We start from the raw sequence: 14,915 nt of genomic DNA, 5'->3' as shown, positions 1-14,915 counted from the left end.
GCTACATTGAGAGGGTGCAGCGTGAGAAGGCTAATGGGACAACTGTCCATGTGGGCATTCACCTGAGCAAGGTGGTTGTCACCAGGCTCAAATTGGACAAAGATCAGAAAAAAATTCTTGAATGCAAAGCCAAATCTCGACAAGTTGGAAAAGAGAAAGGCAAATATAAGGAAGAACTTATTGAGAAAATGCAAGAATGAATATATGTTATAGAACCACAGTTTAACTCTAGATTTCTAGCCTAGTGTGTGCTCCTTGGAAACTCTTCCAGATGACTTTGGAATATTTCATTTCCATCTTATTCTGTTATTGATATGTGGCTCTGTAAATCTTCCTTTGCAACTTTGATTACCAATATTATGAATAAAAATTGGAAATGTTTCCTAACTGCAAAAGAAAAAAAAGTAAAGAGAGATGTTTTGTAACAAAAGGAGGGGAATGGTTGATCTTGCAGTCCAGGAGCGGAGGATCCTGGGACCTTCAAGGAGAAGAGCAGAGTGCAGGACCCTATCCAGAGAAGCAGCGATGCCAGAGATGGAGGCAGAGATGATGATGTGGAGAGACAGAGTGGCTAGGGCGCTGGACTCAGGGAGAGAGAAGGGCTGTGTGCTAGTGGCTGGGAGGCAGGCTTCCAGGGTATACCCTTTGGTTCTTTGAATGGTTATATGTTTCTGAGTGCTTTGGTGTACATAAAAACAAAAACAAAAAACAAAAAAAAAACCCACAGAGGGAATGGAAACAAATGTGGCTGAATAATGATGCATGGAGAGGACTGTAATCATTGCAGTGAAACAAAATACAATAGGATGAATGTAAAGCTGATGTTATCCCATGTAAACTATCACTCAATTCACAATAAAAACTTTAAAAAAGAAGAAGAAGAATTGGTTGATGTTCAACCACTTCAAGAGGTAGCATATGATCAGTAACCAGTGCTACTGAAGGAGGTAGTCCAAACTGTACTGAAGGCACTGGTGAAGAACAAGTTTCCAGGAATTGATGGCTCACTCACTATGCCAAGAAATTTGGAAGATAGCTACCTGGCCAACTGATTGGAACAGATCCATGTTTGTGACCATTCCAAAGAAAGATGACTCAGAGGAATGCAGAAATCATCACACAATACCATTAATATAACATGCAAGTAAATTTTGGCTGAAGATTATTTAAAAATGGTTGCAACGGTACATCAACAAGGAACTGCCAGAATGATTCAAGTCCGATTCAGAAGAGGATATGGAACTAGGGATATCATTGCTGACATCAGGTGACTCTTGGCTAAAAGCAGAGAACACCAGAAAGATGTTTAGTTGTACTGTATCGACTATACAAAGGCTTTCAACTGTGTGGGTCATGACAAACTATGGATAATATTGTGAAGAATGGACATCACAGAACTTAATTGTGCTCCTGAGGAACCTGTACTCAGACAAAGAAGCAATTGTTAGAACAAAACAAGGGAACACTGAATGGTTTAAAGTCAAGAAAGGTGTGTGTCAGTGTTATATTCTTTCACTACACTTTTTCAATCTGTATGCTGAGCAAAAAGTATGAGAAGCTGGCTTACATGAATAACATGACATCAAGACTGGAGTAAGACTTATTAACAACCTGTGATATACAGATGATACAACTTTGTTTAAAATACTTACTGGTGAAGATCAAAGACTGTAGTCTTTATGTGTTGCACCTCAATATAAGGAAAACAAAAATCTTTACAACTTCTATCATGATAAATGATAAAGATTGAAGTCATCAAAGATTTCACTTTGCTTGGATCCATAATCATGGAAACAGCAATGAAGAAATCAAACAACATATTGCATTAGGCAAATCTGCTGCACAAGACTTCTTTAAAGTGTCACAAAAAGCACAGGTATCAGTTTGAGGACTAAGCTGCACCTGACCAAAGTCATGGTAATTTCAATCCCCTCATAAGCGTGTGAAAGTTGGACAATAATAAGGAAGACCGTAGAAGAATTGCTGCCTTTGAATTAGCTGTTGGAGAAGAATATTCAAAGTACCATGGAATGCCGAAAGAACAAACAAATCTGTCTTGGAAGAAGTACAGTCAGAATGTTCCTTGAAGCCAGCATGGTGAACCTTCATCTTTCAAATACCTCTGTACCGATAGTAGATTACAGACCCTATAGTGGTAGTTCTAAGCTGTCCTACAGGGTCCCTGGGAGTTCAAATCCATTCAGTGCCACACCCAACAATACTGTATATATATTTCTGAATATAAAATTTTTTCCTTAAATTTTCTTTCCGTTGAAAAACGCTAACCCAATGTCTGCAAAAACAAAAGGGATTTATCCCCCCATCTATAGTGGGCTGTGAACCAGAAGGTCCACAATTCAAACCCACCAACTGCTCCTTAGAAATCCTAACAAGGTCTCCATGAGTCAGATCAGACTTGACGGCACTTAACACCAAGGACAGCATGGTAGTTTGGAAATCCTGGTGTGGCACTATGGGTTAACGCATTGGACTGTTAAGTCAGTTTGGACCGCAAACTCACCAACTGCTCTTCGGAAACCCTATACAGGGTCGCTATGCAGTAGAGCCGACTTGACGGCACATAACAAGAACAACATTAATGGTAATTCGAGGGGTGCTGGTGTGGTGCTGCAGGATACGTGTTAGACTGCCAACAGCAAGATCAGCAGTTCAAACTCATCAGTCACTCACAGGAGAAAGTGGAACCTTTCTGCTCCTGTAAAGATTTACAGCCTTGATGAGTTTTGAGTTATGGGAGTTTGAATGGTTTAGTGCGCCCTCTAGAGGGCAGATGTAGTGGCAGCACAGACTGTACGCCAGATCCCAGGGCTTATATGGATCAAGTTCCATGAAGAGATTAACAACTTGGTCCTTTTATGCTTGATAATCTCCCAACAGCTACTCAATGATAATAGAGACTTGAGAAATTAATAGGAAGTCAGGAAAACCTGCTGTTGTTGTCGCTAAGTGCTGTCGAGTTGGTTCCAACCCATAGCAACCCTGTATAGGGTTTCCAAGGAATGGCTGGTGAGCCTGAACCACCGATCTTGCTGTACAAATAGCTTTGTCCTCCAGTGTGTTAACCCACAGTGCCACACCAGGAAAACCTGAGGGAGCATGTAACATTCTATTTCTGAATATGCCATTTCTTGTTTTCGAAATTATAATTTTTAAAAAGAGACAATAGATGTTTTTTTTCCCCACTATCCAAGAAATGCAAGGATAATAATGATTAACCTATACAGTACTCATAAGCATACAACACTCTGTAAGTTTATGGTTCATCAGCAACAGTTTAATTTGGAAAAACAAATACACTGAGCCTGTGACGTTCATGAGAACTAGTAAGGCAAGTCCTGGGGTGGTGCTGTAAGATAAGTACTGGACCACAAGGTCGGCAGTTCAGAGTCACCAGCTGCTCCTCGGACACCCTATACAGGGTGGCTATGAGTCAGAACAGACTCACCGGCACTTAACATCAACAAGGCAAGCTGTACACATTCATAAAGCGCTTTTATAGCATTTTCTCTCAATGTTATCTTGGAATTGGTAGAATTCTGGCTTTCCCCACTTTAAGAGTCCTCTATTGGTTGAAAGGAGCAGAGTTAAGCAATAGCCAGTCTGGGAATTCAAAGAGCAAGCTGGTATGTTTTGTTAATATCACTACCATCGCTTCAAAATGTGTGAGTGAACATCCTTCCTCTCTAGTACTCACAAAAGCAGACCAAAGACCACTCCTGAGGTGGGATTTATCACGTATTTGACCCATGATTCCGGCTTTCACATCTAGATACAAGAACTCCCTTTTGAAACTGATCCAACATTTACTGAGCATTTGTATGTTGCAGGCACTATGCTAGATTGATGGAATGAACTGGAACAGAAAAAGAGCCGCAGTTTGGGTCCTTCCAACCCTTCCAGTCCAGGCAGCATATGAAATACCAAAGAGGACCCAGGGTTTTACCCTAAGAAACTATAAACTCAGCTGGGTTTGTGAGGGAACATTCTGTATGCTTCTGCTACCCTGATCACTGTACTTAACTCCCTTCACAGAACCCTAAACCCAAACAAACCTAATCACTACCATCAAGTCAATTCTGACTCATCGCAATCCTGTGCAGGGACTCCGAGGCTGTTACATCCTTCCGGGAACAGAAAGCCTCCTGTGTCCCTTTGGGGCAAACCTTGATGCTAGCAGCTCAGTGCTTAACGCGCCACTAGGGTTCCTTCCACTTACCACTACTCATCAGATATTCTCGGAATAAAGGACACCGGAACCAAAACGGAAGCACGTGAAGATACGCAGTAAAGCCAGGAAACAGCTCCTTGAAGTCCGAATAGTTTGTACAGAAATTTCCAAAGGCTCCAGCAACCAGCACTCCATGGGGATGAAACCCAAATATGTAGTTGTGACTCGGATCCAAGTCTCCAGTCTTGATGAGCTACAGTATATTTATATTGAGATAAAGAAATAAAATATTCCCTTATTAGTTTCCAATGAGACATGAAATAACTCACAGTTAGTTCTCTGTCAATGGGAACAGAGCAGGACTCTTGGTTTCTCTGAGCTGGAGATGTTTCCTAATGTCCAAACTCTCTTCTGAGCCCAGAGTCTTCCTCACACAGATTTCTCAGTTCTGTCCATTTAACTGAAGAGATCATTAAGCAAGTTGGGTCAAAGTGTATATTTGCTCCCTCTAAAGAGAAATACCCTGAAACAATGACAAGGCTTCAAAATTCGTGGGAAAATGGAATGGAAAGATAATGGAATTTTTCCATGAACTTTTTTTTTTTTAATATTTTATTGTGAATTGTGTGGTAGTTTACATGGGAGAACATTAGCTTTACATTCATCCTATCGTATATCGTTTCATTGCCATGTTTACAATCCCCTCCATGCATCATCAACCAACCAAAGGGTAGACCCTTCAAGCCTGCCCCCCTCCCTTTCTGGGTCAGCACACATCCCCTCTCCCTCTCTGTGTCTAGTCTTCAGCTGCTCAATCTCTCCACGTCATCTTCTCTGCCTTCATCTCTGGCATCAATGCTTTTCTGGGTAGGGTTCCATGAACTTTTTGAAGCCCCCCTCATATATGCGAGGAAAACTAATTTGAAATCTTCTCTCAGCTCAAAGCAATACCATATAAAACATTGCTACTCACATGAATTGGAAAATAGTCCTTAAAGTATCTCCAAACCGTCCAGCTTCTGACCCACTGGGATCTCCTGCCCCCTTGCTCAGGGGTGCGCCAGTCAAAGTAAAGCCATGTCAAGTAAGGGACGTAAAGGAACCAATAGTTGTGTATGATCAGGATTGCAAGGATGCCAATACACACCTGAGCTGTAAGAAAGGAAAAAAACACCTCATGGAATCAGGGCCGGTTGTTGCCTGCTCATTGGATTGTACAATGACTTTTCCATGGTAGGGAGAGTTAATCCACACAAGGTAGATTGAACGGGGTGAACCTCAGTTCAACGGTGGTAATATAGCAAGAAACTAATGATGTAATACGATTTAACAATCATTAGATGTTTACAATCTGCCAAGCACTGTGTGTTCTGCCTGAATATACTCACTTAGCCTTTCTAAAAGCCTTAATGAAGTTGGACAGTGAATAAGAAAGACCATAGAAAAATTGATGCATTTGAGTTATAGTGTTGGGGGAAAATATTAATAGTACCATGAACTGCCAAAATAACAAACAAATCTGCGTTGGAAGAAGTACAGCCAAAATGCTCCTTGGAAGTCAGGATGGCCACACGTCATCTCTCATACTTCAGCTATATTACCAGAAGGGACCAGTCTTTGGAGAAGGACATCATGTTTGGTAAAGTGGAGGGTCAGCAAAAAAGAGGAAGACCCCCGCAATGAGATGATGGATTGGCACAGTAGCAGCAGCAATGGGCTCAAGCGTAGCAGCGATTGTGAGGGTGGCCCAAGACCAGGCAGTGTTTCATCTGTTCTGCACAGGGTCACTATGAGCTGGTACCAACTCTATGGCACCTAACGACAACAACCACCTTAGTGTAAGTCCGGTATTGAACCGTAGGATCAGCACTGGACTGCTAACCACAAGGTCAATGGTTCAAACCACCAGCAGCATCTTGGAAATCCTATACAGGGTCACTATGAGTCAGATTGACTCAATGGCACTTCAAAACAATCTCAACAAGAACATGGCATTTGTACTGGTGGTTTCATGATCGAGTTCGTGCCTTCCAGGCAGAAAACCCAGGTTCAATTCTTGGTGATTGCACCTCATGTGCAGCCAGAGCCTGTGTAATTACTATGAATGCTGAATAGATTTCCACAGAGCTTCCCTTTAAGACAAACTTGGAAGAAAGCCTATGAATCTACTTCTGAACTATTGTTGTTGTTAAGTGCCGTCCGTCGAGTCGGTTCTGACCCACAGCGACCCTGAACAGGGTTTCCGAGGCTGTAAATCTTTATGGGAGCAGAAAGCCTCATCTTTCTCCCGCGGAGCAGCTGGTAATTTCGAACTGCTGACCTTGCGGTTCGCAGCCCGATTCGTAACCACTACGGTATGAAAATTCTGTGAATCACAGCAGTCTGATCCACTGGCCATCGCGGAGGTGGCATAGGACCAGGTGACATTTTCTTCTGTTGTATATGGGTCACCAAGAGTCAGGGGTCAACTTGGCAGCAGCTAAAACAACAGTCTTGATACGGATAAACTAGCCCTCCACTGTCTGTCTTTAGAAAAGGAGAAATGGAAGGGTAGAGAGATTCATTCAATTGCCCAAGTCACATAGTAAAGATGTAAGTGGTTGATCTGTCTGATTTCGAAGTCCATTCCCTTAGCCATGACCACACACTGCCTCCCCCGTTGTATGGAGGGACATTGCTAAGCAGAGGCATGTAGAGGGTACACCCCCTTGACTGAGCAGCCAACATTCGTGTGCCCAGTATGAGGGAACCTTTGGGCAACAAACATCATTTTCAGGATCTCTATTGACAGTGACTGTAACGGCCTAAAAGGTACTTTAGATCTGAACGCATGTGACACTTCTTGTAACATCTCAGAGTGACAGAGCAATCTTAATGCTTACGCACATTTTAAGTGGGCATTAAAATCCACGGAACAAAAACTGACGAAATGTAGTTACAAGAGTATTCACTTTAGTGTGACCTATTAAGCTTAGCTATATATTTGTTTTGGAGTTCTGGTATGATGGGTGCTGTGGGCTAATGTGTCAGACTGCAAAGTCATTTGAACTGCAATGTCGGTGGTTCAAGCTCACCAGCTGCTCTTTGGAAACCCTATACAGGGTCGTTATGGGTCGGAATCGACTCAACGGCACTTAACAACAACAACATATATTTGTTTTAAGTCTGTGCTGTGTGCTACAATAAAAATTATTTTTTTAAAAAGAGAAATAGGTCAATGAGAGAGAAGCGTACATACAGTCAGCAACAGTGAGTGCTCGAGTGCCAACCATCAAGTCCTTTGGGGAGTTTGGTTGTCTGTCTCCCATTGTGGTTGTTAATGAAGTACCGTCAGTTGGTTCTAATTCACAGAAACCCTATATAAGGTTTCCAAGGAGTGGCTGGTGGTTTGAACTTGCGACCTTGTAGTTAGCAGCCCAGTGCTTCTCCTACAGCACCACCCCAGGACTCCATTTCTTCCATTATGCACTGCCCACTCCAGTCTAGTAGACTTCAGTCTCCAAACCTTTCCATTCCCTATAAAGGTAGCTGAGGAACACTGCTGAATCTATTATTGTTGTGTGTGTGTATGTATCTTAAACCAAAAACAAGACATGTATTTAAATTCCTCCTAAGACTTAAATCAAGGACTGAGCTAGATTTGACCATAAAGCTGGATTTAACCAAACCCAAGCAAATGACTGACTGCTGTTCTATGCAGGGTGGGTTAAAGGTTAACAGTGGGTGAGAGGTTACAGCAGTCTGGGCCCTCCACGCCTCTGTGGAGTGTTTTATTGCATCTGGAACTGCCAAGTTTCCATGAGAAGGAAGCAAGGCCAAAAGTGTGTCCTCTATATTTATACCAAGATCATTCCACTTGGCTTCCTTGGCGTCCTACCATCCAGGTCGGAGCACTGACAAGCAGCCATCACGGGTTCACTTTCTGCTGATTTACTAAAACATGCAAACACTTACCAGAAACCTAGGCAGACCTCGTTCTCTTTACTGACAGCCAGATCAGACTGAGAGATGGTGAAGTAGGAAAGCACACTTCTTGGAGGTGACCATCTGCTGGTCACTTTACTCAGGTGATCTCGTTCACTCCTTCCCAAACCCTTAAGACACTTATTAAGCAGGTCCTCATTTTACAGTTGCAGAAACTGAGGATCAGGAATTTTGAGTGCCCAAAGGGTTTGAACCTGGATCTATGGAATCCCAAAACCCAGGACCTTTTTAACAAAACCACACTATTTCTCAACTAATGGTAACTTGTATTTATTCCAAGTGTATACACAGGTTCAACAAAACAGATAAATGGAAGATTCTCTTTTCCTTACTACAGAGATGAAGAGGCTGAAACAAAAGCAAATTGACTTGATCTAAAAGAACAAATAAAGTCTTCTAGCTACAAATTCAATATTCCACTAAGACAATCACATGCAATCTATAACTTCCTTTATCTCTCTCTCTCTCTCTCGGATACGTTTCCTATGGTTTGAAATGTCTGTTGTCTATAGAGGCCATCAAGTCAGTCCCAATATACAGCATCCTCATGTACAACAGAACCAAAAACTGTCTGGTCTTGCAACAATCTCACAATCACTGCTATGTTTGAGGCCAATGTTACATCCACCGTGCCAATCCATCTCGTTGAAGGTCTTCCCTTTTATTACTAACCCTCACCTTTAGCAAGCATGATAACCTTCTTCAGGGACTACCTCCTCCTGATAGCATGTCCAAAGTATGTGAGACACAGTCTCGTGATTCTTGCTTTTAAGGAACATTCTAGCTGTCATTCTTCCAAGTCAGATTTGTTTGTACATGGTACTTTCAATATTCTTTGCCAACACCATAATTCAAATACAACAATTCTTATACAGTCTTCCTTCTTCGTTGTCCAGCTTTCAGATACATAAGAGATGACTAGAAAATACCATGTGGTTACATGTGCCTTAGTCCTCAAAGTGATATCTTTGCTCTTTAATACTTTAAAGAAGTCTTTTGCAGCAGATTTGCCCAATGCAACACATTGTCTGATTTCCTGACTACTGCTTCCATGGGCTGATTTTGGATCCAAGCATGATGAAATCCTTAAAACCTCCAATCTTTTCTCTGTTTATCATGATGTTTCTTATTTGTTTAATGGTAAGGATTTGTGTTTTGTTTATGTTGAGATGTAATCCATACTGAAGACTGTAGTCTTTGATCTTCATCAGTAAGTGTTTCAAGTCCTCTTAACTTTCAGCAAGAGAGGTTGTATCATCTGCATATCAGAGGCTAAGCAATCTTCCTCCACTCCAGATGCCCCGTTCTTTCTCAGAGTCTAGCTTCTTAGATTATTTGTCACAAAAGTTCTTCTCATTTAAAATCCCACTGTGGGCACCGCATTGATGCTTTTCTATTTCGTATCATGAACAGCAACGAGATGGGTTTTTTTCTAACCACTTGACTCTAAAGTAGAGCTACAGAAGCGAACACTACGAACCAGACGACTCGTTCACCTCTCTTTTCTATTTTTATCTCATTAAGTCACCCAGGGTAATTTGATCTTTCTGAACTGGAGGTCAAAGAGGAAGAGGAAGAAGCAAAAACCTACTCCAGTACACTGTGCAGTTCTCAGAACTGATGTTGACACCTTTGGAAACTGTCTAGATTCAGAACCCAGGGGTATTGCAGCTTGACTTCAGCTGGCTTTCCATATGCACAGTCAGCATGAAAAGCTGGGAGCCAGCACCTTAGGCTTCTTGCTCCAGTTCTACTTAACTTCTATGCATGCAACTTTAATTACTGAGAAAGCACTTTATTTTATCGTGACACACATATAGAACAGAAAATTGACCAGCTCTGGTAGCGTAGTGTTTATGAATTGGGCTGTGAACCACAAAGTCAGTAGTTTGAAACTACCAGCTGCTCCATGGGAGAAAGATGAGGCTTTCTGCTCCCATAAAGATTTACAGCCTTGGAAACTCCGTGCAGGGTCGCTATGGGTCGGAACCGACTCAACGGCACTTAACAGCACCCATGTTTAAGTGTACAATTCAGCAGCATTAATTCTGATCAATGACTTATTTTAGCTTCAAAAGTTGCCTTTGGGCATCCTTATGTATGTGGGCCACCACTTGTCTGTCATTTTGTCGTACTGTGGTAGCTGATGTGTTCCTGTCATGCTGGAAGCTGTGCCACCAGCTCTCAAATACCAGTAGGGTCACCCATGGTGGACAGGTTTCAACAGAGCTTTCATACTAAGAGAGATTAGGAAGAAGGGTCTGGCAATCTATTTCTAAAACAAATTGGTCAGTGAACACATTCTGAGTAGCAGCGGAACACTGTACGATATAGTGCCTGATACCCTGCCCAAAGTATGTGAGTCTTGCCTTCTTCTCTTCTAAGGAGCATTCTGGCTGTACTTCTTCTAAACCAGACATGTTTATTTTGCTGGTAGTCCGTGGTATATTAATACTCTTCACCAACACCATCATTCAAAGGCATCAATTCTTCTTTGGTCTTCCTTATTCATTGCCCAGATTTTAGTCGCATGTAAAGCAGCTGAAAATACCATGGCTTGGCACCTTAGTCTTCAAAATGACATCTTTGCCTTTGAACTCTTTAAAGTGGGCTTTGCAGCAGATTTGTCCAATGTAATATGTTGTTTGATTTCTTGACTGCTTCTTCCATGGGTTTTGATTGTGGATTCAAATAAAATGAAATTCTTGGTAACTTCAGGCTTTTCTCTATTAATCATGATGCTGTTTATTGGTCCAGTTGTGAAGAGTTTTGTTTTCTTTATAGAAGGTATAATCCACACTGAAGGCTATAGTCTTTGATCTTCTTCACTAAGTGCATCAACTCCTCTTCACTTTAGGCAAGTTTGCGTCAACTGTATATTACAAGTTGTTCACAAGTCTTCTTCCAATCCTGATGCCCTGTTCTTCTTTATGTATTCCAGTTTCTCAATGATTTGCTCAGCATACAGATTGAATAAATAGAGTCACATGACTTAGAGACCTCTGTATAACCACCCCCACCAAAAAATCATAGTAACAACCTGTTGCTGTCTCGTCAATTCAGACTCACAGTGATACCATAGGATAGACTAGAACCACAGGGTGTTGAAGGTTGTAAATCTTTACAGAAGCAGATTGCCACATCGGTCTCCTGCAGAGCAGCTGGTAGGTTCGAACCGGTGACTTTGGGTTAGCAACTGAACCATAACCACAGGCATACATCAATACAAATGGTGACAAGCAGTGAGGAAGAGAAGCACATCACACTATAAGAGGGTGCCAGATTCCAGGGTTAGCCATTAAAGGGGGTCAGCCCAGTGGTTAAAGCAGGGGCTTTGGACTGACTACTGAGGTTTGCAGCCAGCTACCCTACTTCTTCATCAGTGAGCAGTGTGGTTGGGAGCCTTTACTTCACCTCTTAGTTCCCTCACCTGTAAAATGAAAGCAGGAACAGAACCTGCCTCAGAGGGCTGTTGTGAGGATTGTTTTGTCATAAGCTATTACTGAGTCCACCCCAACTCATGACGACCCCGTGCACAAGCTTGAATTGCTGTGACCCACATGGTTATATGCAAATCTGCTCAGTGGTTGAGCACTCTAACCTAATGTCATCTGTTCGAACCCACCAGCTGCTCTTCAGGAGACAGATGTGACAATCAGTTACATAAAGATTTACAGTCTTAAAAGCCCTGTGGGGCCAGGTCTACTCTATCCTATAGTGTCACTGTGTGTCGGAATTGATCCTACAAGGACTTCTGATGTGATGCTGTAGGATCAGCACTGGACTGTGAACCACAAGGTCGACAGTTCAAATCTACTAGCTGCTCCTCGAAAACCCTATACAGGATCTCTATGAGTAGGCACCAACTCAACAGCACTTAACAACAACATATGGTTTTCATGGACTCCTGGTATCGTGCTGTAGGATAAGCACTGGACTGTGAACCATAAGGTCAGCAGTTCAAATCCATAAGCTGCTCCTTGGAAATCCTATACAGGGTTTCTATGAGTCTGAACCAACTCGATGGCACTTAACAACAACAAAAGATGGTTTTCATAGGCTGACTTTCAAAAGTAGATCACCAAGACTTCCTTGTCAGTCTGTCTCAGTTTGGAAGCTCTGCTGAAACCTGCTTAGCATCATAACACCATGTCAGTCTCCAATGACTGACAGGTGGTAGTTGAACATGAGGTTGCATTGACTGAGGGTCAACATGGGATAACAAGTGCACCTTGTTTAGAACAGCACTTGGCATATACAAAGCGTTCAGTAAATTGCCATGTGCCATTAACTATGTCTTCAGAGCAAAATAGAATGTAAGATTATTACCCTGTCTCTCAATGTGGTCTTCTAGAACTTAATGAAGGAAATTTTGCATTTCTTTTCTTAGAAAACCCTAGCTGAGAGAGATCTTTAATAATAGTAAGAGATTCTGATGCAAGGGTTCCTTTCTTAAACAAAAGAATTAGGAAATCTGAGGATGAAATCTGGACATCCATATTTTTTGGAAAGCTCAAGTGCTTTCTAATGTGCAGCCATGGATGAGAACCACAGGCCTAGTCATGCAAAATGTCAAACCTCTTGTAACGTGTCTATGATACTGGGTAATGAGATTTATTTTTTTTAAGGATTATATTCACCTCACTGGCACCCACAGTGTGCAAGCCATAGTCTCAGAGGAGTGTCCATTGAAACAGAGGGGTTTCCAGTAGTTGACCTCTCCCTTCACCCCATCCCATGCACTCTAAGAGCGGAACACCTGCTCAGGTAAGGTTCCCCGATCTCTCTCAGCCAAGGGCAGACCGCCTAAGGTTGAGCTCAGCTCCCATCCTTGCAACTGGCTCCTGTGTGTTTCCACCCAGCCAAACCCAAACTCACTGCCATCAAGTGGATGCCAACTCCTAGTGACCCTACAGGGCAGAACTGGTCCTTAGGGCTCCTGAGCCTGTGAACCTTTACGGGAGCACATTGTTGTTGTTGTTGTTGTTAAGTGCCGTGGAGTCGGTTCCGACTCATAGCGACCCTGTACAGGGTTTCCAAGGCTGTAAATCTTTACAGGAGCAGATCGCCTCATCTTTCTCCTGCGGAACCACTGGTAGTTTCGAACTGCTGACCTTGCGGCTCACAGCCCGATTCGTAACCACTACGCTACCAGAGCACATTACCACATCTTTTTTCCCCTGCAGTGGCAGGTGGATTTGAACCACAGTTCTTGGAGGCAGCAGAACCAATGCTTTAAGCCACTCTGCCACTGAGACTCCACTGTGTTTCTACAGTGGACTTCATTTGGGATCCAGCTGGAACACAATTCCAGACAGAAGCCAACCAATCCATCATTCTGTGACAGACTTTTGGCCCTTCTGATCATGCGCTACCTTAAGCACAAAAAAGCAACACGGCTGTTTGCCACCAGGGTGGGGAGAGAAAGAATTAGGTTCTAAATATTTGGACAGGGTTTTTCCATTTTCAACCTGACAGTAAGAAAAACGAGTGTACCAAAATACAGTGTTTTTTGAGGAACCAAAGTACAATGTTCTATGTCTCGATTGAGTCGTGGTTATACTGGACATATACATTCGACGTAAGTCACCGTGCTGTATGTACATTACCAAAGTATGTGGTTGTTAGTGTGTCTGTTCCGATTCATAGAGACCCTGTATAGGGTTTCCGACGAGTGGCTGGTGAGTTTTGAACCGCCGACCTTGCAATTCAAACCGACCTTTCAGACCAGTGCTTTATCTTACAGCGCCACACCAGGACTCCTTACCAAAACATATCTCCACAAAACTAGGGAAGGGAAATCTAAAGTTGGTAAGTAGTCATTTGTTACAATGTTCACCAGAAACCAAAGAAGAGAGTTAGCTCCAGACGTCCTCTTTGACCTCCTGCTCTGCTGACAAGGGAACAAGGGTGGCACGGTTATAAGAGAGTTCCCCAAGGCCCATGCCCTCCGCGCTCAGCCTGGCTGCCCCCTGAGCAGAGCGCGCGGGTCCCTTACCTAGCAGCAGGAAGGACAGGACCCACTGCAGAACAGCCGCTGTCTGCAGCCGCCGAGCCAGCGGGATGTTGAGCGGCGCGAATTCGACTTTCATGGCCCGGCCCTGGCGCTGACTGAACCAACCTTAGCGCTGAGAACCCTGTTGCTCTGCCGCCGCGGCGGGAAGTGCGCGGCCGGATCCGGCTCTGCGCTGGGCGCCCGCGGGGCGGAGAGGAGGAGAAGGCGGCCCTGGGGCTGGTAGGGGTTGGACTTCACCTTGGGTGGGAGGGCGCACCGGGGCTGAGGCTGGGGGCTGCCAATCACCGGGCTGCCAAGCGCTGGGCCCGGGAGCAGCTGGCGCGCGCGCAGGGCGCATTGGCTGGAGCGCCCGGGTGCCGGCGAGATTGCACCCCGTGGAGCAGAAGGGACTGGGAAAGGGGTCACCTGGAGGCCGGCCAGAACCGAGCAACATGGCTCTTACGTCCATACTGGCCACCTTGGATCGCCATAAAGATCTGACCTTTGTTCTGCTGATCATCCGCCCTTAAACCCACCCCTCCCTCCGAATTTTCTGCAGCTGGGAATGGCTGGTGCATGGAATCGCTCAAGAGAAAGGCTAGAGACCTAGGCTTTGGGCAGTAGACTTCTCTTCTGTTTATTGGTCCCCAAGTGGGGACCTGGACTCTCACTCTTCTGTCCCCAGATCCTCATCCGGATCCTGGAAACCTTTCATTCCAACAAACACTTGCTGAGCACCTACCAAGT

The 14,915-nt window shown here is 43.7% G+C and overlaps 1 protein-coding gene across 1 annotated transcript in view; it reads right to left on the bottom strand.

Moving 5' to 3' along the window:
- Positions 1–14,265, bottom strand: part of MOGAT1 (monoacylglycerol O-acyltransferase 1) — a 34,545-nt gene extending 20,280 nt beyond the window's left edge. The window contains exons 1-3 of the mRNA XM_006861886.1: positions 14,172–14,265; positions 5,163–5,341; positions 4,238–4,442 (exon numbers count right to left, since the gene is read on the bottom strand). Coding sequence (XP_006861948.1) covers positions 4,238–4,442; positions 5,163–5,341; positions 14,172–14,265 — 478 coding nt within the window. The remainder of the gene's footprint in view (positions 1–4,237; positions 4,443–5,162; positions 5,342–14,171) is intronic.
- Between the last annotated feature and the right edge of the window lie 650 nt (positions 14,266–14,915).

The sequence above is a fragment of the Chrysochloris asiatica genome, unplaced genomic scaffold (assembly GCF_000296735.1).
Source record: "Chrysochloris asiatica unplaced genomic scaffold, ChrAsi1.0 scaffold00044, whole genome shotgun sequence".
NCBI lineage: Eukaryota > Metazoa > Chordata > Mammalia > Afrosoricida > Chrysochloridae > Chrysochloris > Chrysochloris asiatica.
The sequence above is the reverse complement of the archived record's forward strand: the minus strand, read 5'-3'. Positions and strand labels throughout refer to the sequence as shown.